Below are 24,288 nucleotides of genomic sequence, written 5' to 3' on the forward strand. Positions count from 1 at the left end.
TTAGCGTGAGTTGGAACATTCTGGAGATTTCTGACATTCACTAAGCAGGCCTGTACGCCTCTGAAAGCTATAAGGTGGAGATCACTGAGAATGACCTGGTACATGAATGACAAATACTTCAAATATGCTCCAACAAGATCACCTTTAAGGTTTAGTTTGTTTGAGATATCTTCCACATTTGACCCTAACGATCCCAACATCTGAGCTGGGATCAAATTCAGGATTTCAGCCCAGTGCCTTGGCCAAGAGCAATGGCAGGAGCATTAACCACATACAGTGCTGTGACAAAGGATTTGCCCACAGATTTCTTCTGTTTTTGCACATTTGTCACACTTAAACGTTTCATATTATCAATGTTTTGTATCAGACAAAGATAACATGAGTGAATACAAAATGTATTATTATTCCCTCGTGTTATCTCTGCCTAATATTACAATTAGTTTGATAATCTGAAACATTGAAGTGTGACAAAAAAAGCACTGTACATAATGGAGTACTAGGAGAACAAGCAGCTTCTTCCTGTGAGGAAACTGTGCCTGGTCAGGATCTGGACCAAGAGGCTGCAGTTATCGGGTGATAGGAAGAATATGTGAGACGAGGGTGAAAGCATACAAACACCGGCAGAGGAGATGAAGATGAATATGAATTAAATACTGTTTGTCATTAGAGAAGCAACAGAAACCACAGCTGTCGTCACTGGAACGCTGCTTTATTATATTTCCACCTCACATGGACATTTATTGCTCGGGGCTGCGTCTTATCAAACCAATCGCCCAAATCTAATTCAGATCATATCGGAAGCCCCTCCCCCTGAGTGTTTAAGACATAAAAGCACATTTAAATAGATCATCTTCACCATGACACAAAACACAATTTCCTCATCAGTTTCACAACATTAAACAAATGTTAACAAGGAAATTAAAAACAGTAATTTAGCTTTGGCCACAACATTCTGGTCTTTCCTCACATTTGGATGCACTTGAGTTTGTGTTTGTTTTGTGCAGTTAGCGTTTAACTTCATAAATACACAGTGCAGTACGGAAGGCAAAAGCTTAGATAAGGCGACGTGGCTTTAATCATCTCAAACCAGCTCACACTTGCTGCAGAATCCATCCTGGCTGCTGCTTCATCAATGTTTTCACTCCAGATGAGGAACCAAACCTCAAACATTTGTTCTAACTTGGCACCCAACTGAGAGATTATCTATTATTGTGTCAAGAATATGTTAAATATCTACAGGGATTTGTGTGTATCTAATGTACAACAATCTGTATCACAGGAAAACATATTTTGGTGAATGTCAGTTTTCATATTGTAGTCTGGCAGTGTCACAATGCGAATCCAGGCCTGTAAGAGGTGGTAGCTTTGTTTTGTAGGAGATGAGGGGGGCGAGAGTCAAACCTTTGCTATATGACATAAAAAAATAAAGGATGTAGTTCTTCTGCGGTCCTGCCGTAATGGATTTCATGGCATGCTCCTGTCCGCTGCAGGCTGGCTGGAGGTCTTCACTGGTATCGGCGGGGAGGGGGCCGCCTGTTCAGGGACAATCCACCAACATTAACATGTGACATGCAACACGGCACCATTCAGTCAGCCAATAGGGCGACTCGTAAAGGGCCTTCACCATTATCCAGAGATCATCTTCATCTCTCATCAAAGAAGCACAGGAGGGTCTGATCAGGGAGTCTTTCATCATAAAGGAGGTAAGACAGGGGAAAATCTTTGAAATGTGTCTTAGATCTCACATCCTTTCTTGTAATTATTACGACAACACACATGACACCAATGTGGAACGGTGAGCGTTCGTTCAAGGCAGCTGTGAAGCAGACTACGGGGTTGCTATGGTAACTTCTGCAGGTGTATGTCAGTACTGTATTGGTTGAGTTGAGGAGAGAGCGAGTGGGGAGTGGGGAGTGGGGGGGCACCAGGATTGGCTAAGTGAGTTGGAAGAGAGAGAGAGGGAAGAGAGAGAGAGTGTAGACTACACAGGACACAAGGAGACACCAACCACCAGAGTCCCTTTATTATTGTACACACCTCTTTATTTACGCTCCTTTCACTTCATTTTGTTCAAATCCATAAATTGCTACAGAGGCACTTTGACAAGGATTTGCAAAACAAAACAGGAGATTTTTCTTTTGCAACCTGATCCACCATATCCAGAGACAAGGAAGAGGGGCAGGGAGAGAGAGGGAGGGAGGGAGGGAGGGAGGGAGGGAGGGAGGACGGGGACATCCATTACAAGGGACAGGACCAAAAAAAAACAAAAAAACAATCGCCACAATCTCATGTTTTACTGCAGTCTAGGTTTGAGTGACAGGTGCCTGTCTGATGTCTTTGGCCAATCAGGTGTCAGAGCTGTGCGGAGGGAACTAGAATTGTCTTTGCGGCGGGCAGAGCTCAGATGATTTACCCCCGAAACCTAACGTGACGTTAAGTCGATACAGACTCAGGGAGGGTTTTTGTTTTCAAGCAGCCACTTCTCACTGTCACTGAAAGCCAGACCTGCTGGGGAACGGAGAAGTAAAAGCACATTCTGTCTGAAGAGAGAGAGAGAGAGGGAGGGAGGAAGAGAGAGTGTGTGTGTATGTGTGTGTGTTTGTGGTTTTCAGGGAAAGTTTGACTTCCTTGCAGTTTCTTTTGTCTTGTCAGATTGGCTAAGGTGCGTCGAGTCCTCGTGTCCTCTGCGACGAGGAAGGGGCAAAGTCTAGACAGCATCTCCAGACAGGATGTGCCTTCACACACACACACACACACACACAAACACACACACACACCTCGACAAAACTCCAAACTCCCGCCACCCACCCACTCACCACCACCGCTGCTGATCACATCAACAGATGAAATGTTCATGAAGAAAAATGGTCAAAAACTCAGTGAGCGGAACAGGAAATGTAAATGACAAATGCCCAGGTCATAAATAATAAGGAGATGCCCCCGCCCCCTCCTCCCCCCCCCCCGACACCCAAAGCTACTCCACAAACAGGCCTGTGTTAGTGCTCCCATTAGTATAACGGCTACAACTGTATTTCAAAACAAAACTGTGGGCCTCTGATTATTTATCTCGTGTCTGAATATTGCGTTTTTATCAGCGACCCTGTAATTAAATGAATAAATCTTCACCTTTCCTGTATAAGCCGGCTATGTACAATATTTCCCGCGTGGCAGCAGATCTGACAGCATTCATAAACGTCCTCAGCAGCTAAACGCCCCCCCAGAGCCCATGGTGGGTCGACCGCGGGAGCCCAAGGCCTCGCTGGGGTTCAACTGAGGCCAGAGGGGATTGGGGCAGACGGTCTCTCTCTCTCTCTCTGCTTCCTGTGCGTAGTGTCATGGTAACGGGGCGTTCAGGCGAGCGGCTGGTTTCCCGCTGCCCCACGTCTGTACACGCTACGCTTTTTTTTAATTATTTTTTTTAAAGCTACATTTATGACATCATCAAAACAGACAAAGCCACTCCAATTAAGTAACACAAGGGAGAAAGATGTAAATATATATATTTTGTTTTTCAGTATCAGTTAGGAAATGGAAACCCAGAAAAACATGAACAATAGGGTTTGTTAATAAGATTGTATATTACACCGTGATGGAGGCTTGGGGCGTGGCTTGGGGCGTGGTCAGGAGGGGGCGGGGCCAGACTGAAAAGGGGGAGGGAGAGGAGAGGAAGGCTCGCCCATCACGGTTATTACGTTACTGTGTCAGCTTCACCGGGCCGCAAACAAACGGGTCGGCTGTTGTTTGACGCCGTCCCACTGATCGGCTTTGACATTTATTTATTTATTTATTTATACGTTTGACACCGTTTCCACAGAAGTCTTTGTAATATTTGAGTGGTTAAAAGTTTTTCTCTCATGTGGACTGAAGAGATCTGTGGAGGACTAAAGACGTATTAGCAGTTTATTAACAACACAGACATGTTACTGCGGCTGAATGAGGCGCGTTGTTATGCTGTATCAGTCGGCCCCTCCCCTCTAGCCCCGCCCCCCCCCCCCTCTGCTGGCCTACAGTGTGCAGATACACACCCACACACACCCACACACACAGACACGCACGCAGGCACACACGCTCGCTCGTCTAGTCTAGCAGGGAGGGCTCAGCAGGGCGGATAATGGTGGGCCGGTGAGAAGGAGCGCCAGGGGGTCTTCGGCTGCGAGGAGAGAGAGAGAGAAGAAAGAACAAGGAGTGAGAGAAACCACAACAGGCCCACAGAGAGAAGAAGAGAGGGAGGGAGGGAGACGGAGAGAAGGAGAGAAGGACCAATGGAAAGATTCTCCAGGACAGAGGGTTAGGACGGAGGGAAGTGTGAGAGAGGGGAAACGATACCTGTGACGCGTAAAAAGACAAAGCCTGATGACATGTTAGTGACAAACACGGCTCACGGACTGAACGTACACACGGAACATACATGACCTCAAAGTACAACAAATGTGTGTTTGGGGAGGACGTACCTGGGCACGCCGGGCGGGACGCGGGCCGGCCGGGAGGGGATCTGTGGGGGGGCGCTGAAGGGGTCCATGTTGTTGAAGGCGTTGACGGGTGGGCCCGGGCGAGAGGGGATGGGGGGTGCGCCGAAGGCCGGGGAGGGGTTGAGCGGAGCGCCGAACGCGGGCGAGGGGTTCATGGGCGGCACCGACATTGGGCCGCGGGTGGGCGGACGGTTGGGTGCTGGGGCCGCTGCTACTGGCCTCCGCTGAGAGGTGGGGCTGAGGGGAGGAGGAGGAGGAGGAATATCAGGAGGACGCCGCCTAAAATCTCTCTTGGATTTGTGTTTTCTGATGTGAAACACTGAGCGTAAGGAGGCGGCCGACACGACGGAGCACATCTGGAAACCTCACCTGACTTCTGGGATCCAGCTGTCGTTCACAGGCGGGGGCACCGGGGTGGAGATGGTGTTGGCGCTGATGTCGCCGATGATGACCAGCGCCTGTTTGAGCGCGTGATACATGCGCAGCATCTCGTCTCTACGCTGCGCCTGGTCTGCCGACTCCTCCATCAAGCTGCTCTGGTCCCCAGAGGAGTAGAGGTAAGCCAGCAGCTCCGAGTGGATGAAGTCCTTCGCCTGGATGGAAGCGCACGAGACATTTGGGTCTATCAGCAGAAGGTTCACACTCCAGCACCAGTGGAGGAAATGAGCCGACCCGAGAGAGGAAACCATCCTTTACAGAGTGGAATCAACTTTAAATAATAAAAGAAACATCTTGGCAGAGCTCCATGATGAATGATTGTCATTTTGGGAGTGTGTGTGTGTGTGTGTCGAGACAGTGAACCAACATGCCATCATTAATCTTTACTACCATACTTGGAGAGCAGTGTGTTTGTGTCGGAGTTTAAAGGAGCAACATTCCTCCAGTGGCCTCTAAACTGAAACACTTCATTGTTGCCTGGGAGGCTGGAGGTGCGGGTGTCAGGGCTGACGGGGGTCAAACTAGTTGTAGTAATTAGTGTCTGTAGGTTTGATATGTGGTAATGAGAGATATGAGACCAATGATGCCACGGAAATGAACATAAAACATTGATGGCTTGCGATTTCATGTCTCGTAATTTCGATATAATTATCCTCTCTGGATCGCAGCGCCGAGAAACAGAGACATTTAAACTGCATCAACGCTTCAGAGCTGCATTAACACACAGGTCATTAGTGTCGTAGAGTGTTTGGGGCACAGCAGCGTGTGTGTGTGTGTGTGTGTGTGTGTGTGTGTGTGTGTGTGTGTGTGTGTGTGTGTGTGTGTGTGTGTGTGTGTGTGGGCCGTTAACACACTCACACTATTGATCATGAGGTGCATGATGGTCTTGGGCAGGAGATCTCTGATGGACTTCTGGATGATGCCGTTGTAGGAGTCCACCAGGTTGCGGATGGTCTCCACCTGCCGCTCCAGCTGAGGGTCCATGGAGAAGGTGTCTGTGGGCGTGGACTCTTCGTTCTCCACCTGCGGAGACCCACACACACACCAGAGATGAGGCCTAAATATCATCCCGGTTGGTCCTTGGTCAGAGCCGAGCTGAGGCGCCGCCCCCTACCTTGTCCTTCTCTGGATACACTCCTGCTCTGAGGAAGGACGCCTTCCAGCTGTCCATGTCCTCTTGAGAATCGCAGCCCAGCTCTATTTGACGAAGATCCTTGTAGACGTTCCTGTAGATAAAGACACGCAAACACACAAAAGCTTGTGGTTGCTCACAGCACACACACGACTCGAGGCTCCACAGGCCTATAATGAGTTAAGCAGAGAACAAACAGACCTCTGCTCCGTGTTGAAGATGCCAAAGTATTGCTTTGTGGACATGAAGCTTTTCTCACAATCTCTGAGCTTCAGGTTATCCAGGGGTAGCATATACTTCTTTTCTTTCTCCTGAGAATAAACACACACACACACATTCAACATCAGTGTATTGAGGTGCAGAGAACTTCGAGAGAGTAAGAGTAAGAAGTAACTACACAAAGTCGACTACATTGAAAATGTAGGAGAGGAATGAAAGCTGAGGGCCGCAGCATTAACACGTCTCTGGCAACAAGCAGACATGATGGAATGCATTTCCTCCGTCTGGAAGACCACCAGGCTGGCAAGATGGAGGAAAGGAGGAGGAGGAAGAAAAGGAGGAGCATGAGGGGGGGGGGGGGTGCCAGCTTTCACTGTTGAGCCGAGACATCTGGAATCGTTTACGTCTGCGCTAACAGAGTGGCGCAGGCCCAACAGTTACATCACTCGCACGATCCCCGCCCCCACCACACACACACACACACAGCCAAATGCTTACCAACACGTGCAACGACAAACACAGCACTTGAACACACTTAATGTGGACTTTGGCTGCGAGTATAATCACACACACATATACTAAACTCAAACTAAACTTACTACTAAAACATGAAAAGACACATGGTGATCTACACAGGCAAGCTCCTACACACATGCACGCTTGCGCGCACACACACACACACACACACACACACACACACACACCCACCCACCAACCCCCCCTCGGCCCCCGTAACCCAGTACGATTTCCTGCAAATTCCAAAGTCAGATCCCGGCTGGAACATTTCAGCCCGCCTGCCACGTCACTTTGCCTCCACCATCCTCCTTCTCCCGTTTGCTCCGTCTCTCTCTCCTCGCCTCTTTTCCTAAACGGTCACTGGCATTTTCCAGAGGGTCGTGGATGCTGGGCCGGAGCTGGTCTGTGACGGCGAGGTCTTTTTATTTGAGCTGGGAAGAACGGATCGACGGCCTGGAGGAGTTTGGAACGCGCTCGATCTGGATTAAATGGTGAGTGAAGCCGTTTGCTCTGAGCTGATGAGGGAACGAGATAACGCCGCTCAATTCCTCACCCCCGTTTTAGTTTTACAGGAGGAAAAGAGCTTGAATCACAAATACACATGTGCACAGAGAAAGCCACTTTAATTGCAAACCGCTATTCTTTGTCGCAAGTTTGTGCTGACGGTGCATATTATGTCGCCAATAGAGAAAATAGTTTCAAAATGTGGATTTAAAGTTGTCTGAAGGTCTTGTGGTTTGTATTTCGGTTCTTTGTGTGCAGATTTCTTCATGTGTGTGTGATCCGTCCTCCACATGTGCAGTTGTTTAACCGAGGTCGTGTTTGCTCTCTGTGCCTTCTTTCCTAACGTCCCCAGGGTAGCGACCCGCAAGCCGCAATGACCTCATGGTCCTTCCTCCCGTCGCTTGGCCCCTCCTCACCCCCCCCCCGCCTCACCCCCCCGCCTGCCCAGTGTTCAGACTACCTGTTCATCAGGCTACAGCTGAACAGTAGTCTGCACATTGGTTAGGCTGGGCTGGGACACACACACATGCACGCACACGAGAGGATGGCCGGCCTGCTGCAGACCTTAAGAGAGTTCTGCTCACCTCCTCGTCTTTGTACCAGGACAGCGACTCGGCGGTCAGGACAAACCAGAACTCCTTGGAGCCTCCCTTCATGATGCTGATGTTGAGGGTTAGCCAGCCTTTCCGGATCACCTGCGCAAGACAGGAGGGTGGTAGGGAGAGAAAGGTGCCGGAGGGATAGAGAACATACAGCTTTAACACGCTGCCTGGGTAACATCAGGGCGCCATTAAGTGATACACTGGGATGACTGACCTAATAAAACATTCTTACCTGTTGACTAATTTGTGACTTTAATCGTCTGTCTAACCAATATCAACACTGCTTTACGCTTAAGCATGAGGAAAATGTGTGTGTGTTGAAAGACTTACTGTGTAAACGTCATGGAGATCATATGACAGTAATACATGCAGGGTGTAATATACTGTAGCTGTATGTGTACAAAAGCATCGTTCCACGGGGAGATTTAGCCGAAAATACTGAAGAGGCTGAGAAACAAAAGCCGTAAACAGGCCCAGATGGTGTCCAGACCATGCTGACACCGATGAAGGGTCACAAACCAAAAGGTCGACGATGGTATGTTAGTGTCAGAGGGTCAGTAAAAGCTGGGCTAGGCACTGCCGCTTCAACGCAGTGAGGTTAGTGAGGTTAACTGAAGTCGGATACAGACTGGAGTACCAGACAAGGAGGCGAGAATGAAGAAGGAGAGGTGGGATAGAGTGAAGGAGGGGGAGGGACGGATGGAGATGACAATGCGTAGGGATCCAACTCTTCATGAGTAAAGGGACGTTTGGATGGAGGGGGAGGAAGAACAGCAGGTAGAAGCATGAAGAAGCTGCTCCACAAACCCAACCTCCCTCGTCCCCTTCCATCCAGAAGAGGAGTGGAGGTGAGTTGTTAGAAAGAAGCCAAAATCATTAGTCTAAAAGACACAACGCAAACAAGGGAGAAGCAGCAGGAACATTGGGGCTAAGTGTGTCGTTTGCCTTGGCGAGGAAATGACTTCAATCCCCAGAAACAAGGACGAGTCTTAAGTACTGCGGATGTAAGTCTGCAGGGAATGTCGGGATTCAATTTACGCTACAGGAAACACAGAGGATGTCGTAGATGAGATGCTTTTGTTCATTTAATCCACTTTGGCGGGGAGTTAATGTCAAAGTGTTGGAGTAGATGTGAGATTATCTAAAGTAGTGAATGTACAGGATTCAAAAACCAAACCAAAGCAAAACATGCTCAATGAAAATCTGAATGTCATTGATAACGATTAAGATAAGATAATCGAGGAGGTGTCATTTAGGAATTATGATCAAATCACCTTCGAAGGTGCCGTTGCATTTAACACGTCGTTATGATTAATGAATAAAATGAATAATTAGAGCAGGTTTGAGAATGTGAAGTATGTTGTCGTGCATTAATAATGTGCTCAGTCTTATTAGAGATGAATGTGAAATAATCAGAGAATCAAACAGTTTGGTGTGCACTTCATTTGATGACCCTGCCCCCCCCCCCCCCCCCGTTTTGTCCCCGGTGTTGCCTGGACGATTCCCACAAGGCAAACGTTGGAGTTCCCGTGCGCGAGGCAGCAGCAGAGGTACGAATCCAAGATACATGAGAACTGATGCCGCCCATCTCCTCTCGGCGCTCACAGAGGACCAGGGAATCGCAAAATACCACAAAAGAAGAGTTTGTGGGTATAAAAGACTGGAGTCGTAAAAATGTTAGTAGGTGCTCAGACAATTACTGTCTTATCGAAACAAAATTAATGTAAATCCAAGAATGAAACTGCCCTGTGTTAGACAATACAGTTCCAAATTACTGGTAACTGCATGCTGATGGCAGGATTGTTAGGAATAACACTTTGATTGGCAGTCTGGAGACTCTACCTTCTCCTCCAGGCCCTCTGCCAGTCCGCCAAGCTGCAGAGGGGTAAAACAATTTAATACAGTGAGAGGCTTCCACTCCTCTGTCATCAGGAGTCAGCTGGCAATCCTATTGGCTCCTGTCAGTCTCTCGCTCTCTCGCTCTCTCTCTGCCTAACCACACAGCTTCTAGGCTGATGTGTGAGTGATGGCTTCAGTTCTTCTGCATGGTGAACCCCTGCTGCCCCTCGGCAGGGTTTGAGTTTATATCTGTTGGGGTACTTACCAGAATCTCACCCTGCAGTGACGAAAGCGGAGGGGGGGAAATTAAAGCAAAGGATGCAGTAAAAATCATAGCCGAGGGGGGGGGGGAGAAGAGAGAGAGAGAGAGAGAGAGAGAGAGAGAGAGAGAGAGAGAGAGAGAGAGAGAGAGAGAGAGAGAGAGAGAGAGAGGCAAGCAAAGAAGGAGAAGGTTTGGTGGAAAGAAGGGGGGGGGTGGAGAGGTCAGGGAGGGAAGGAGGAGTGGAGGGAATGTGAAGAGAGAATCCATAAGACAGGCAGAGAGAGAGAGAGAGAGAGAGAGAGATAGAGAGAGAGAGAGAGAGAGAGAGAGAGGGAGAGAGAGAGTGAGAGAGAGAGAGTGAGAGTTACATGCAATTAGAATTACTTCAAGTACACCACAATTTGGTTACGTCATATTTGTTGCTGGGTTGATAGGAGCGAGATCCATGCACATTCTCTGTTTCCACACAAAGAGACGCTTGTGAGTTAATGGCAGGGGAAACAAAAACAAACCAACACGACTGTGTCATTAATTGTTGCTTTGTAGACCATCATGCCTGTGAGAGGGCGGGGGCGTGCAAACAGCCAGGGGGGGCAGGGGGGAGAGAGAAGCAGGGCAGAGGGGTCACTGGGGTTACTAGCCCCTCACTGGAACTGCCACATCCACGGCTGAATTAGCAATACCTCAGGGATCAAATAAACACACATATGTGGAACGCCCAATAAAGCAGGAGGGCACCAGCTTTACATCATGATAAACACAAACGGCAGCTAGTTCAACCTGACAGTTAGGAGACTGGGGCTGGGTACAGGTCAGTGGTTAGACTGGGGTGGGGGGGGGCAGGGGGGAATGGAAGGTCGTGGGCCCAGATCATTGCTGGAGTCGGATGTGTTCACGTGATTGTTTTAAAAAAAAAAAAGGGGGGGGGGTTGGTAATGGAGGCATCGGTCAGGGGAGATTAAATCTGCGGGTTGGAGGAAAAGGGCAGAGCCGAGTGATGAAACGTACCTGGTTGGGAATGGCTCTCTTTTTGTTGGTGGCCGTGTTCCTCTGCTGGGCACTAACAGGAAGCAAAGAGGAAGAATGAAAACGCAGCAAAGACACGCGGCCACTTGAAAGGAAAGTATTGTAAAGATTGTCATCTGAATACGTACACATAATGAAGGTGAAGGTGCAGTGTGGGTATATTTGGGCAACATGGATGATACAACTCTCTGTCAACCCCCCGACACACACACACGTACAGACACACGTACACACAACGGCGTGTCCTTTCTGACAGCCCACCTGTTGTTGCTGTACACTGGGGGGCTACCGTCTTCCAGCCTTCTGTAGTCAAGACTGAAAGTGACGTGATTGAGAACCGTTAAACAGCCCGACGTGACCTGGGACACTCGCCATGCAGGAACGCTCGCACAGGCACACACCAGGCCTTCGCTTTGTTACTCAAACGCCGAGATTATGTGAAAACGAGCGGCGAGCATCAAGGCCCCGCCCCCCCCTCAGATGAATATCCCACACAAACCGATGCGTGCTTTGCATTCTAACAAACCAAAGTCGAGCAGCACACGACATCCTCGGCCCTGGTTGACTCTGATCTGTCCGAGGCTGTGGTGAAACTGTTCTATCCCTTACAAACAAACAGCTAGCGGGCCCACGGGAGGCGTCAATGTAAAGCAATTAAGCATGCATCAAAGCAAGATTGACTCCGTTAGGGCGGCGGTGCTGCGTTGGTGCATGCACAGGAAGAGGGGGAGGCGGCAACACTCCATCACACTGGCGGCCACATCCGCCCCCCCCCCCGACAGGCAGACAGATGCTCTGTTCGGTCTGAATGCTACATCAAACCCATTCACCTCCAGCTCACGACATGGGGCTCATTAGGAGCCGTGCACTTCTCTACCAGCGAATCGGTGAGTGTTTCCTAAACAGCAGATGGGGCAGAAATGGCCACACACACACACACACACACACACCACCGCGTTGGCTCAGAGTCACTGGGCATTTCCTGTCGCGTTAAAAAACCTCAGAACGCAAGCCCGAGACCCACGGTTGCACCTCACACAACAAGCGACAGAGTTAATTGGGATCACAGCGCCTATGATGAGACTGATGTCACGGGGCTGCGAGCTCGGATTTGGGGGCGGAGGGGGAGGGGGAGGGGGAGGGGGAGGGGGAGGGGGTCGGAGCATGTGGGGTGGGGGGGGGGATGCACATACTTAGCGAAGCCGATGAAGTCCTCGTGGTTGGTGTTGATGTAGGACAGCTCAATGTCAATCAGCAGCAGAACCTTGATTAGAGGCAGAAAATCTGTGATTAGGACGGAGATTCATCAATTAAAACCAACTTTCAGATGGGAAACGAAAGGCTGAGTCACACCTGCGGACTGGAGACGGAGCTCGGGGAAAGAAGGTTAAAGTTCTAAATCCACCAGACAGATACGGGACGCTACATCGCCAGGAGCAGCAATTTGTCAAACCTATCGTGTATAATCCTGTCTCTCCGCCTGTCTGAGGGAGCTGCTGCCCATCTCAGAGGCTCAGCGGGGGGCGTGGCGGTTGCCTCTTGATGATTTCCACCTTTTCTCTCATTGTTGTAAAAGAGCAAATCGCTATCCGTTGAAATATTTATGACCCGAGCTTTCCTAAGGATGTTTAGAGTGATGCAAGGATGATGGGAGAACTGAGCTACAACCGCGTACAAGCTCAACTGAAGCCGAACGGAGATCATGAACAAAGCTCGACCGGTGCCTATGAAACGGGGGGGCGGGGAGACATCAAAGCCCGACCTGATCTCCCCATGTTCCCTCCCAAATCAACATCCCAGCGGCTCACCTGGTCCTTGGTCTTCCCTTCCCGCTCTCTGACGTGGGTGGTGACGATCCTCTCCGTCTCCTCTCTCAACCGGGGGTAGGAGTTTAGCTGGAAAGGGGGGGAGAGAAACAAACACACGGCTGCAGCAGCGGACGGAGACGGGGGCGACGCGTGCAAACATGTGAGCGCGAGCCTAGTGAGACTTACCAATGCGTATCAGAGAGAGACAGGGGTAAGAAGTGACAGTGAGTAGAGAACAGAGAAAAGGGAGAGAGAGTCAACAGACATTTCAGAGCTAACACGTATCCAAACGACTGCAAACCAACACACACACACACACACACACACACACACACACACTCACTCACACGTACACTTACGTTTGGAGTCTAGACAGGACGGTGCTCAGGCATTTAATATCAGCCAGGGATGACTTGAGTGTATAATGAATTACTTGGGTCCTGCTGTGAGATCGTGTTCCGTTTAATACCGATGCAGTTTAGGGCCCTCACTTTGTGATTTTGAAAAGCTTTAATGCTGATAAGTTCAATCATCAATCGTGCAGCTGACATTTACATACAGTATGTACACACTCTGAGTTTGTGTCCAACTGAGTCTGTCAAAGCATGGGAAAAACGACCCAAATTCCCAAACCCAGCTGATGAGAATGTTACTGAATCATCCTAATTTGGACAATTTGGATACGTCACCATATTAGTAAATGTTTCCATTACTCTTTATCTTTTCTGCAGGAGGAAGGCAGACAAACCGAATAGTTTCCACATTTGGGGCCACAAGGACATGCCTGTGTGTGTGTGCGTCACCTCTGGCTGATAGTGAAGATGAGCAGAGATGGGGTTAGTGAAGACGGGGGGGAGGGGAGAAGTGGCGATATGGGGTGAGACAGACGGACAGAGAGGGGAGGATGGCGGAGCGACTGCTGGAGCGTTCTGTGGGCGCAGTGCTTCCCTCTGTCCACAAGGTGGCATCGGAGGGCCGTTGCTATGGAAACGCTCCCTTCAAAAAGCTGCCACTGCACCCCCCCCCAGCAGCCACAGGGGATTAGTGTCATCTCTCCCCCGGGGTCATTCCCTTTCCGTCCCCTTTAACCGGACAGCGGGATGTCTCATCTGCCACGTGGGTGAGCGAGGGAGTGTGTGGCCTGTGCCAGCACACAGCGGGGCCCCAAGGCTCGTGTGGAGAGAGAGGGGAATGGGGGAAACGACAGTCATGAGCTGATGCTGAGAATAAAATAAAATAAGATGCACGTGGGAGGAGGCTGATGGAAATTTTAAGAAATGCTTAAAATTTCACGGTGAGGTTTGCGAGTCAAGTATTCCAGCGGAAACAGTGTGAAGACTGGCAGAAATGGGAGTGTGGAGGGATACACACAATCAATGATAAAGGGGATGGGGGGGTGGACTTCACTGGGGGTTGACGACTTTACTGGGATGACAGGGTCGGACACTTCCAGAGAAAACGATGTCAGCTCTCTCATTCATGCCCTCCGCCCCCGCAGCTGTGTGTGTGTGTGTGTGTGTGTGTCCCCCGGTTACCTTCATGGCACACTTCATGACGAGCGCCGTGAGCTCGCACACCACGAGGTCCACGCATTTGAGGCTGGGCTCTTTCAGTTTGAGGATCTGCTTTTTGACTATCGCCTCGAAGGCCAGGTCGGGGGTGAACAGGCCCGTTCTGAGTTGGGGGGCCGGGGAGGGGGGGAGGGGGGGACGTGGGCGGTGGGGGTCAAAGATTGCGTTTTGTTGCGGTAGTCGAGAGAAAAGGGAACAGGAAGAGGAAGAATAGAACAGGGAAAGAGGGACAGAGAAGGAGAGAGGGACAAAGAAAAGGAGAAGTTGCTTGTTCAGTTAGTCAGTTCGTGTTATGGGAAGAAAAATCAAGCGGTCGAGACGGACAAGCCGCAGGTCTTCACATCCTCTTCGCTGAGGAAGCTGATCCTCTTAAAATAGGTCAGTATGGTGATGACATACAGCATCACACACACCGCTCAAACCCAATTGTGGCCAATCAGCGTGTTCCTCTTTAGCTGTGAGACCTGCAGCTTGTCCAGGAGACCAGAGATGTTCAGATGTTGGCCGAATCCCTGACACATCTCATTACCACGACGACACGTCACCCGTCACAACACTCCAAAACACGACAGCGCCACCTGCACACGGGGCTCACCGGGCTCGGCTGGGGTTAAGGCAAACCGCTCAGAATGTCTTTCCTTCTCTTATGACAAATTACACAAGCTAAACTCATCAGAGGAGGTTCTCCTACGTGTTTTAGGAAGCGGCAGACTGGCGTTCTGTGCCGGTGTGCCCTCTGCCCCAGCCCGGCGCGCCCCCGCCCCGTGTCTCGGCTGGGTCGGGAGATGCTGGACACCTAGCAGTACCTTGTTGGAGCACTGCCTGACTGTGTTGATGAGCTCCTGAATGACCAGATCGATACATTTGAGACAGGGCGTTTTCAGCTTAACGATCTGCTTTTTCACGATGGCCTCAAACGCCAGGTCTGGAGTGAACAGTCCCGTTCTGAGGATGCAACAGAGACAACAGAGGCACGTCCACAAGGACAGATGGGACAGTTAACAGACAGTGTAGGTAAAATGACACAGTGGCACACGAGTACACAGACAGAAGCAGAGAAAGACAAAGAGGCAGAGGGAAATAAACAAATCTATATTCGGGGGAGGGAAGTGCCAAAGAGGGTCGGGTGTAAATGCATCTGAGCAAGCAAACACAAATGGAGATATGAGCATCAGAGAGGATTATGAACACAGACAGAGACACGTACACAGAATTGAAATGGAGTGGAGAAAGGTACACAGAACAAGTCAATAATTGAGTGCGGCAGTAGACAGAGAAAGCGAGAGGGTCGCGTTCCTGCGAGCAGACGAGGCACGAGGGAGGAGATTGAGACAGAGCAGGGAAACATTTAAGGAGGCTGTGGTGCTTTCAGTAATGGCTCTGCTTGATATACAATAAACTAAGGACGCTGAATGACAGCGGAAGAAAAGCGTCGATGAAGGAGCGCAGGTGAGTGGGTGCAGCAGTGATCCAGAAAAGCCTAAACGCAGTTGCAGTGGGCGGCTGCTGTGGAAATCGGGGGAAAGCGTGTTTCCTCTCTCCTCCACTTGCCTGACACCGTGCACATTCTTGATCGCGTGGCTGATTTCCCGCCGTAGCTCCTTCTCGTCGAAAACAATCTAGAGGACAAGAAGGGAGCGAAAGTTACACTTGGTCTGAACCGTGAGGGGACAAACGCAGCCGGGTGACACCAGCTTCGTCCCTCACCTTAACCAGTTCGAAGGGGAAACGCTCGTGAAAGATGCGGTTGATCTTGGCGCCGCCCGACAGCTCGTTGGTGTCCACCTGGTCCCCGGAGCCCTCGATGCACTTCTCAAAGTCCACACCGAACTGCTGCACCATCCTGAGGAGGGACGGGCACAAAACACAATGTGTGTGTGAATACAAAGCTGCACGAGGGTCCGAGGAACCTCCCAGTGACCGGAGAGGAGGCGCCATCAGGAAGAGGCGTCATCAGGGAGAGCCAACGCAAGAAATGATTCGGAATAATATATTGACACGGCTGGAATACAAAGAAGAAAGAAAGACATTTGAAAGGACGCAAATCATAGGTTTGCATCTATACTATAATGCTGATCTAAGGATGATTATAGCTGCCACAGATTACATCATCCCCCTGACTCTGTACTGTACACACTGCGCTCTCACAACAGCCGCACTCACTGCAACAAGGCCTTGGTCTTGCGTGTTGGATCGTCTGGACTGAAGTTCTTGTACTGCTCCACCTCCTTCTCCAGGGAGAGGAGCTGACTCTGCAGCTTGCTGCGCAGGCTGGGCAGGGTGTCTCGAATGTGGTTGGTCAGTTGCTGGAGATGAGCAGAGTCCGGGACGATTGTTAGGAACGTTTCAACGGCAAAATAAGAGGGAGATACCATTTTAAAAAGTTAAAGAGACAATCCAGAAAGAGGTGTAACAGCAGACCTGGTTGAGAGCCCTTTGTAGGTGCGGCGTGCCCATACGCTCGGCCATGTGTCTGTAGGACGGATGAGACAGGAAGAACTTCCTCTCTGCCGCCAGAGCAGCACGAATGTCCTTCCTCCCATCGATGTCTTTCTGACTGCGGTTCACCACGCCAATGTAGCCTGAAGACGGCAAACACAGTCTCTCACCTCACCCATTAAGTGTGTCTGTGTCGGTGTGTGTGTGTCGGTGTGTGTGTCGGTGTGTGTGTGTCAGTGTCGGTGTGTGTCGATGTGTGTGTGTGTGTGTGTCGGTGCCAATGTAGCCTGAAGACGGCAAACACAGTCTCTCACCTCAGAGCTCACCGATTAAGTGTGTGTGTGTGTGTGTGTGTGTGTGTGTGTGTGTGTGTGTGTGTGTGTGTGTGTGTGTGTGTGTGTGTGTGTGTGTGTGTGTGTGTGTGTGTGTGTGTCATCCTCACCTCTACGCAACGGCAGAAGCTTATTTTCTAGAATGTCCTTTGCATCGGTCCCTTCATCCATCAGGTCCAATTTGGTTATCACACCAATCGTACGCACACCTGCACAGGATTACACAGTCAGTGCTTTGCTCAGGGGCACCTCGACAGTCGACACCGGAGGAGAAGAGTTCACCCTCCGCCACCGCCGTGCTTACCCTGTGGGTCCACCTCCTTGGCGATCTTCAGAGCGTCCGAGTTCGCCAGGTCGGTGTTGGCGGGCGTGACGGCTAGGATCAAGCAGTTCTCCATGGTGATGAACTGCAGCAGCATCTCTCTGATCTGATTCTCGATGTCATGGGGCTGGTCTCCGACGGCAACCTTCGTCATTCCCGGAAGGTCGATCAGGGTCAGGTTGAGCACTGAGTCACGGGAGACGGCGGTAAACGACGACGATAAACAACCAAACATCAAAGAAGCTCAAACCAAAGGTGGGATCGGTTTAAATAACGTCCGTGACAAAGCAGGTTTTTGCTTATTTTCTCTCCAATTTCACACACCATGAGCTGAACAGATTGTCTGAAAGCAAACGCAGCTTGTGAGGGGTGTGAGATGAAGATCGTTCTCTGGGAAATGTGGTTGAAAATGTTTTCATGCGGCTGGATGAAAACAAATGTCTGACAATCTGTAATATTTGCACGTGTGGAGTTGTGTTTTTCTCTCTTTCTCTCTTTACCAAGGTAATGAGTTCCTGTGGTAATTTGCAGACCACGGTGGGAGGCTTTCATCCAGCGCCAGTCTAATTTGTCCGTTCCTGCTTTGACGCATTACCAAGCTCAAACGTTTGAAATTTAGTGCTACATTAAGAGGAAAGATCTAATTTGATAGTGAGTTCACCGCAGTGAGCACAGGGATCGACTGAAGAAGAAACAACTTTTGGCTTCTAGCAATTCCAGGACACAAAGAGCTGAGAGTGTGTGTGTGTGTGTGTGTGTTATGATGAAGCCTGTGACCATAGTTACCATTGGGGGAGAAGACCTTCAGGGTAATGGGGACGGGAGAGATGCCTTTGTTGGAGCCTGTTATCCTGTCGGTCTCCGCCTCGATCTCTGCTCGTACCTCCTCAAAATCCACAAACTTCTTCCCTCGGCAGTGTGAGAATTCAGCATATTCTTCACACGCAGAATGACACGAGGAGGAGGAGGAGGCAGGGAAGGAAAAAGAGAGAGAGAGAGAGAGAGAATTAGAGAGTGAGCGAGAGAGGAGGAAGATTCAATTAAAGAGATGAAGGTAGCAGACAGCGCGCCTCGCTTCAGGCGCTGCGGCGGAGAGGCCATACATGAGGCGGTGATGAAAGGAGATGGGGGCCGAGCACAGGAAGTGGCACACACTCACCTGCTTTATTGTTGACCAGCTGCAAAACCAGAGGTCTCCGGGTAACAATGCCTGATCCACGGGGAAGAAAGTCCCTGCGTGAGACAGACGGAGGAAGACATGTGACAATGGAAACGTGTGGCGTAAAGAGATGGAGGAGTCAAAGGAAGAGGGAGGGTCGTGTTGGGGGAACAGGTGTTTTCTTTTCAGTACAAAGCCGCACGGGAAAAACAAGCACAAGGCAGTGAAGGGACATTCAATCATTCATTCCTCTAAAGGTCCACTTCCTCCCGGCGCCGGCCCGTGTTCAATTGATGAGCATGGAGGAAATTCACGCCTTCGACTCGTCTCATAACAAATCAAACGTGACAAACTCATTTTACCTCATCAATTAGAGCTTTGCGGATCGATTCACGTGTTCCCGCTCCACCTGTTCACGGGGGGATTCCACCCAAATGGCACACACACATAATACACTGCCTGTGATGTTCTTACAGCTTAGTTAGCTTAAGCTGCGACTTCTACTTTTGCTTGGATGTAATGTTGCCGACAAAAACACACATAAAGTCAGTTATTGGATTTTCCCTTCAGGTTTGCATTGATCTTGTAATGTGGCGTGTTTTGATTGATGATCTCGTTCCTTGCTGAAACCAACTCATTTCTCTGTGCGTCTGTTTTTAAGGACAGGCAGGACTTGTGTGTTTCCTTGCAGTAATTAAGTCTGTGTGAGGGTTTGGACTGCTAATGTGTGTGTTGCACTGCATTGGCCACACAGGTTGGTGTAACAGTGTGTTTACTGGGACCCATGACCTGCAGGGGAACAAGCGGCGTCTCCCCGTTGGTACAGATGTTTGTCTAGAAGTGACAGGGCACCTGAGGAATGTAAACCACATGGGCAGAGTTGCTTAGTCAGCCCGGTGACAAAGCTCCTCCACACCAGTCTGCCTGCACCCCTCCCAATTCTAAAAAGCCCCTCTATTGCTTTTCAAACACATTACATCTGCTGGTAATCACCAACGTTTATCCTGGAACAATTCTAGGAGCGCTGAATGTGTCACTAACCCACATTCTCCTCCTTTTTCCTCTCAATATACTGCCAGACACACAGGCCTGAGGAAGTAAGATGGCCTGCCTGCTGACTTCAGACTGCAAGCAATATGTCAACCACAGGAGAGAACGACAGAGAAAGAGAATGTGAGAGAGAGAGGGAGAGAGAGAGGGAGACAGAGAGAGAGAGAGAGAGAGAGAGAGAGAGACAGAGACAGAGAGAGAGAGAGAGAGAGAGAGAGAGAGACTCCACTCTTCAGGGTCCCTGCTACTACTCTGCTGGAGCCCCACAGTGAAAATGTGGGGGGAACGTTCTCGATGTTCTTTTGTTCAGCAAAGGTCCACGTCTGTGGCTCAGCATTAGTGCTGTGTAATGGAGACAATATGGAGCGTGCAGGCGTTTGTCCCTGTGGCAAAACAGTAGAGAAAGGCCTGGATGAGGAATGAGAGCATGGGAGGGGCAAGTTAGGGAGAGGAAAAAAAAAACATTCTACAAGAGGCTGAGGGAAAGGAGACACTAAACGGATGAGATGAAGTGTGCCAGTGCATCGCTCCAGTTACGTGCCACTCTCACTGGACGCTCCACAGGCTCCACAAGCAGACGCCAATCAAAGATTCACGGCGATACAATGAAGAACAAACAAAGCGTGATGTCAACCAGAGAACAAACGCCGAGACTGTTTCAAAGGCTGGGGGGGGAGATGGCACACACGCGCGGAATCAAACCTGCCACTCTTCATAGATCGAATTGGATAAACGGCTGTGGCATATTTAAAACAAGAAAGATGGCAGGATTCCATTATTGATGTGCTGTAAATGATGGACGAAGCCGAGCAGATTGTGTATCATTTCATGCATTATGGATGGCTGAGCAGAGAGCATCAGTCCTGTGGCCTTCCTCCCTCTGTTACAAAAGGGAGATAAAGAGAGAGAGAGAGAGAGAGAGAGGACCAGAGGGGGAGAGAGGCAGCGAGGGCGAGCCAGCTCCCCTCCCCCTGCCTGCCCCCACAGCCTCTGGCTCTCACAAACAGGCAGAGCGGCTCTGGAGACGCGGCCTGATGCTCCCTCTGCTCGCCTGCGAAACGTGGAAAACCCGTGCGAAACTCCGAGGTCACTGTGGGTCTGTCAGGAGGCAAAGTACCCAAGAAAAAACTCCGTCTGAGGTTTGGTGGTGCCCATTTCCCACGAGCCTTTGGAGTGGCAATGAACGTGTAATTATGGCTACCCGCATTGTACCGCTGAAGTGTGTCACTTTGGGTACCAAGAGGCATGGCTGGGCTGCAGAGCCTATTCAAGCACTTCCAACATCCAACTGCTTAAAGGAAAAATCCCTCTGCTCTGCGTTTCACACGAGCATCCTGTTCTGCCGTATACACACGGCACCGTTTTATTACGCTCTTTGGTCCGTCATTATTTGCAATTTGTTTTTCAATGATAGCCGGCGACGCAGTAAAAAGCTCATCACGGCACGGGAGCTGTAAGAAGGCCCTTGAGAGCCGCTACACTTGGCTAAGATGAATGTTTCTGAAGGTCTGATGAGGTTACTAATATATTGTGTTCGCCTCCTTGAAAGCCCCTTCAGCGCATTTCATCTGCATGCAGCTTTCAGCTTCAAATGGAGCACGGAGGCACATTAAGTGTGTGTGAAATATGAACTTTAACACGTGGAAACCGTGACATATCGCCATAAAGTTTAACTACAGTGTTCAGTCCTAACCTTATCTTTCACTGTTTTAGATTTCAACCAAGTAGGGGAACTCTTTCCTACTTCAGCCTGAGTGTGTGATGACAAAAAGGTGAACACTTGACCTCTGGGACAGTGTAAAAGCCCCATGGTTCCCTCAGGGTATTTGATAAGAGGAGATAAGAGCCTCCACCCTGCCAGCATGCAGACGGAGATAGGACCTCCACACTCCCCAGTGAAGAAAATGAAGTGTTCAGCAACGCACTCATCATACAGACATTACTACTGGAAAGTTCAGACAAATGAATTCCAGCGCAAGTGAATCATTGCCATTGTTTTATTTTGACACTTCATGACATAAATCTTGTTTTGTATCAGCGTGGTGGTTGTGTTTGTTAGGAGCCACAGTCCCAAGGGTTAAATGAGCCTCAGCCATGACGCCTGGTGGAGACGAGGCGAGTTCAGGCTTTTCTTATTAGTTTCTCTGCCTGGAACTAGGCCTCAAACACTAAGGCGGAAAGCTCATTACTCTATACAGCGGCTCTTAATGTACTGGAGAAGTCTCATTCACTAGGTGGCCATGATGGAAACCAAAACTAACAAGTGTGAACAAATACCTATGTGCCCCTGACCACACACACTCATTCACCCATAAATGTAGCAGTTGAACCACAGTGATTTGATTCGCAAAGCACGTACAGCGAGTGACTATTTCCTGGTGAGTCGTAGGAGCCTTGGGTCCAAAACAGCGACCGAACACAAATCTCGGCGATCTCCACTTCCCCGACGCCACTGCAGCACGCGTGCAAATACAGCAGCTGAGGTGCAATGAGCCGCGGCGGACGTGCCTACTATAGAGGCGGCAAATTTGCCAATGAAAAGTCGGTGAAAGACTCAAACACTATGATGCACCTGAAGACCTCAAACGGGTGAAGATGCCATGAAGGGCTTAGGCTCCATATCAACTGCTCCGGGCCATAAACAAGCCCTTAAATCAACAATGAGTCACCTCCGAGGGGCCATAACTGTTGCTATAGCGATTAGTAGCTGAAGTTAAACTTGACCTTGCAAGCTGTGATTGCGACTGCTTCCGTTTTTAAAGCACCGACCGGTCCGATGCCTCCGGCACGACTTCACAAAGCTTCAGAGGCACGAACACAGCTCAAAAGACTCCACTCTCACACAGCACCTCACAATAAGTTGAGTTTTATTTAAGTGCGTGTCAGGGTCTGTTTACTAAGTGCTTGTGTAGCTTTGGGAGCACATGGCCTCTTGACAGTTCTGTCAAAGAGAGAGCAGTTACAACACGCTCCTGTCTGTGTTTATAACCACACTGCCGTCTGCATTCCATCCTAACAGCAAACCTGCTTCTTCCCCTCAGCCGTCTTGACTGCTTGTGTGTGTGCTAGTGTGTGTTGCCTGTGTGGGTTGGGTTACACACTCGGTGTCTTTCAATGGGGCGGAAACCTGCTAAACAAGACTCTTTACAACAAACTTGTTTTGTTTCTTATCCGCGGGGCTGATCTCACTCTCTGCCGATGTGGGAGAAAAGGACAGGACCAGTTTGTGACAGGATCCTTTAGGTTACAGTCGGGCCACAGGCAACGCCGTCGGGTCGGCGCCATTTCTCCATTTTCGACTTTTTGGCCAAAAACAAAGACAAAAGAGGAAGATGGTTGGGGAAGTTGTGTCTGCAATTGTTGTAACCTTGCTCTACGATGGAATGTCAGCAGACTAACAATCTGAGGTCAAGAGTGAGAGGACACACGAGACCATTTTCCAACTGCACTCGTCCACGCCTCAAGACAAGCAGGTGGCTCACTGAGACCAACCTGTCCTCTCAAAGCCCGCTAAGAAAACAATGTTTGTCTAACAACCTTGCGCCACCCAACTTAATCTACCCGATGGCTACAACCTTAAGTGCAAATATGTGTAAATGTCTGATGTGTGTGTGTCTGTGTGTGTCTTCCTGGGTGTGTCCGGACATTATAAAGAGAACTTAGAATTTTCCCCCGCAGAACAAAAGACAAAGTAGACAGAGGTGAAAACAAAATATTTGGAGTGGACTCTGAGTGAAAACACGCTTTACGGGTGAAGAATGAGAGGAAACTGAACACAAAGATGACAGAAAAACTAGAACCAGTGCTTTCTCCAGGAAGTTTCAACTTTTTCAGCCTCTAGCAGTGGTTTCACTTTTCAAACTAATTGCCCTCAGTACCAACATGAAGTGATAAGACCTTTCAGTTCCTTTTTCTTTTTCCAATATTTAATCACATGCTGCCAGATGTTGGTCACTCACAGGGCTAAGATGCGTTCAGGGGCCGAATACAGCACGCTCTCATAACTACTGACAGCTTAGCAATGCGACAGGACAGAAGAGTTCTATCCACGTCCGAAGCAGGTGTTGGACTTTATACATTAACTTGACAAGTTTACGACGAATGCGTAACTTAACGTGAGCTCTACGAGTTGCTTAAGTCATCGACGATTTAGTCAGGCAATAGCTGACATTTCCGAACACGTCACAGCTGTTCTACTATCACAACACAACACGGGAGCACTAGATCACGTCCAGAACACGGAAGCTATGAGTTATAAACAGAAACAAACCGGCTCCGCCATTAGAACATACCTGCCAACGAAATTCTCCAGGACTGAGCTTTTCCCGGCGCTCTGTCCTCCGACCACCGCGATCTGAGGGAGGTCCAAGTTGCAGGCCTGTCCGATGGAGCTGAAAGAGTCTTGGAGTTTGTTCATCAGGGGAATCAGGTCTTCCATGCCCCGGTTCCCCATGGCTGCGTCGGTTTGTGGAAGCCCCTCAACAACACAAACCTGAGGCTAGCTCAACTTAGCCGCGCTAACTAGCTAGGGAACGTTAGCTTAGCCGCAAGGTGCTCTCGGGTTACTTTACAGCGCCGCGTCCCGCCGCCTCACTCAGCT

At 49.7% G+C, this 24,288-nt stretch overlaps 1 protein-coding gene and 1 long non-coding RNA gene across 7 annotated transcripts; one reads left to right on the plus strand and one right to left on the minus strand.

The window, feature by feature from the left end:
• Positions 1-693: 693 nt before the first annotated feature.
• dnm2a (dynamin 2a) lies at positions 694-24,249 on the minus strand. 6 transcript variants are annotated; one of them, XM_076144169.1, is made up of 21 exons: positions 23,981-24,249; positions 18,639-18,712; positions 18,266-18,415; positions 17,462-17,665; positions 17,268-17,366; positions 16,808-16,968; positions 16,550-16,692; positions 16,094-16,229; positions 15,938-16,005; positions 14,351-14,489; positions 12,816-12,902; positions 12,201-12,271; positions 10,990-11,041; positions 9,985-9,996; positions 7,863-7,973; positions 6,241-6,350; positions 6,022-6,133; positions 5,766-5,930; positions 4,839-5,062; positions 4,452-4,706; positions 694-4,150 (listed from the first exon to the last, which is right to left on the minus strand). In XM_076144169.1, exons 1-21 carry the CDS (start codon positions 24,139-24,141, stop codon positions 4,078-4,080), a joined length of 2,607 nt encoding a protein of 868 aa, XP_076000284.1. In that variant the 5' UTR covers positions 24,142-24,249; the 3' UTR covers positions 694-4,077. The 6 variants fall into 6 exon arrangements, with proteins under 6 accessions (XP_076000284.1, XP_076000283.1, XP_076000280.1 ...); XM_076144168.1 differs by lacking the exons at positions 9,985-9,996; positions 14,351-14,489 and adding exons at positions 9,723-9,755; positions 15,193-15,331 and having other exon boundaries at positions 694-1,533; XM_076144165.1 differs by lacking the exons at positions 9,985-9,996; positions 14,351-14,489 and adding exons at positions 9,723-9,755; positions 15,193-15,331.
• LOC142993438 (uncharacterized) lies at positions 6,886-8,119 on the plus strand. Its single transcript, XR_012961119.1, has 2 exons — positions 6,886-7,265; positions 7,631-8,119. It is a non-coding gene; the product is annotated as an uncharacterized LOC142993438 (long non-coding RNA).
• Positions 24,250-24,288: the final 39 nt, after the last annotated feature.

The sequence above is a fragment of the Genypterus blacodes genome, unplaced genomic scaffold (assembly GCF_046128005.1).
Source record: "Genypterus blacodes isolate CSIRO-AG114 ecotype Tasmania unplaced genomic scaffold, CSIRO-AGI_Gbla_v1 ptg000028l_1, whole genome shotgun sequence".
Taxonomy (NCBI): Eukaryota; Metazoa; Chordata; class Actinopteri; order Ophidiiformes; family Ophidiidae; genus Genypterus; species Genypterus blacodes.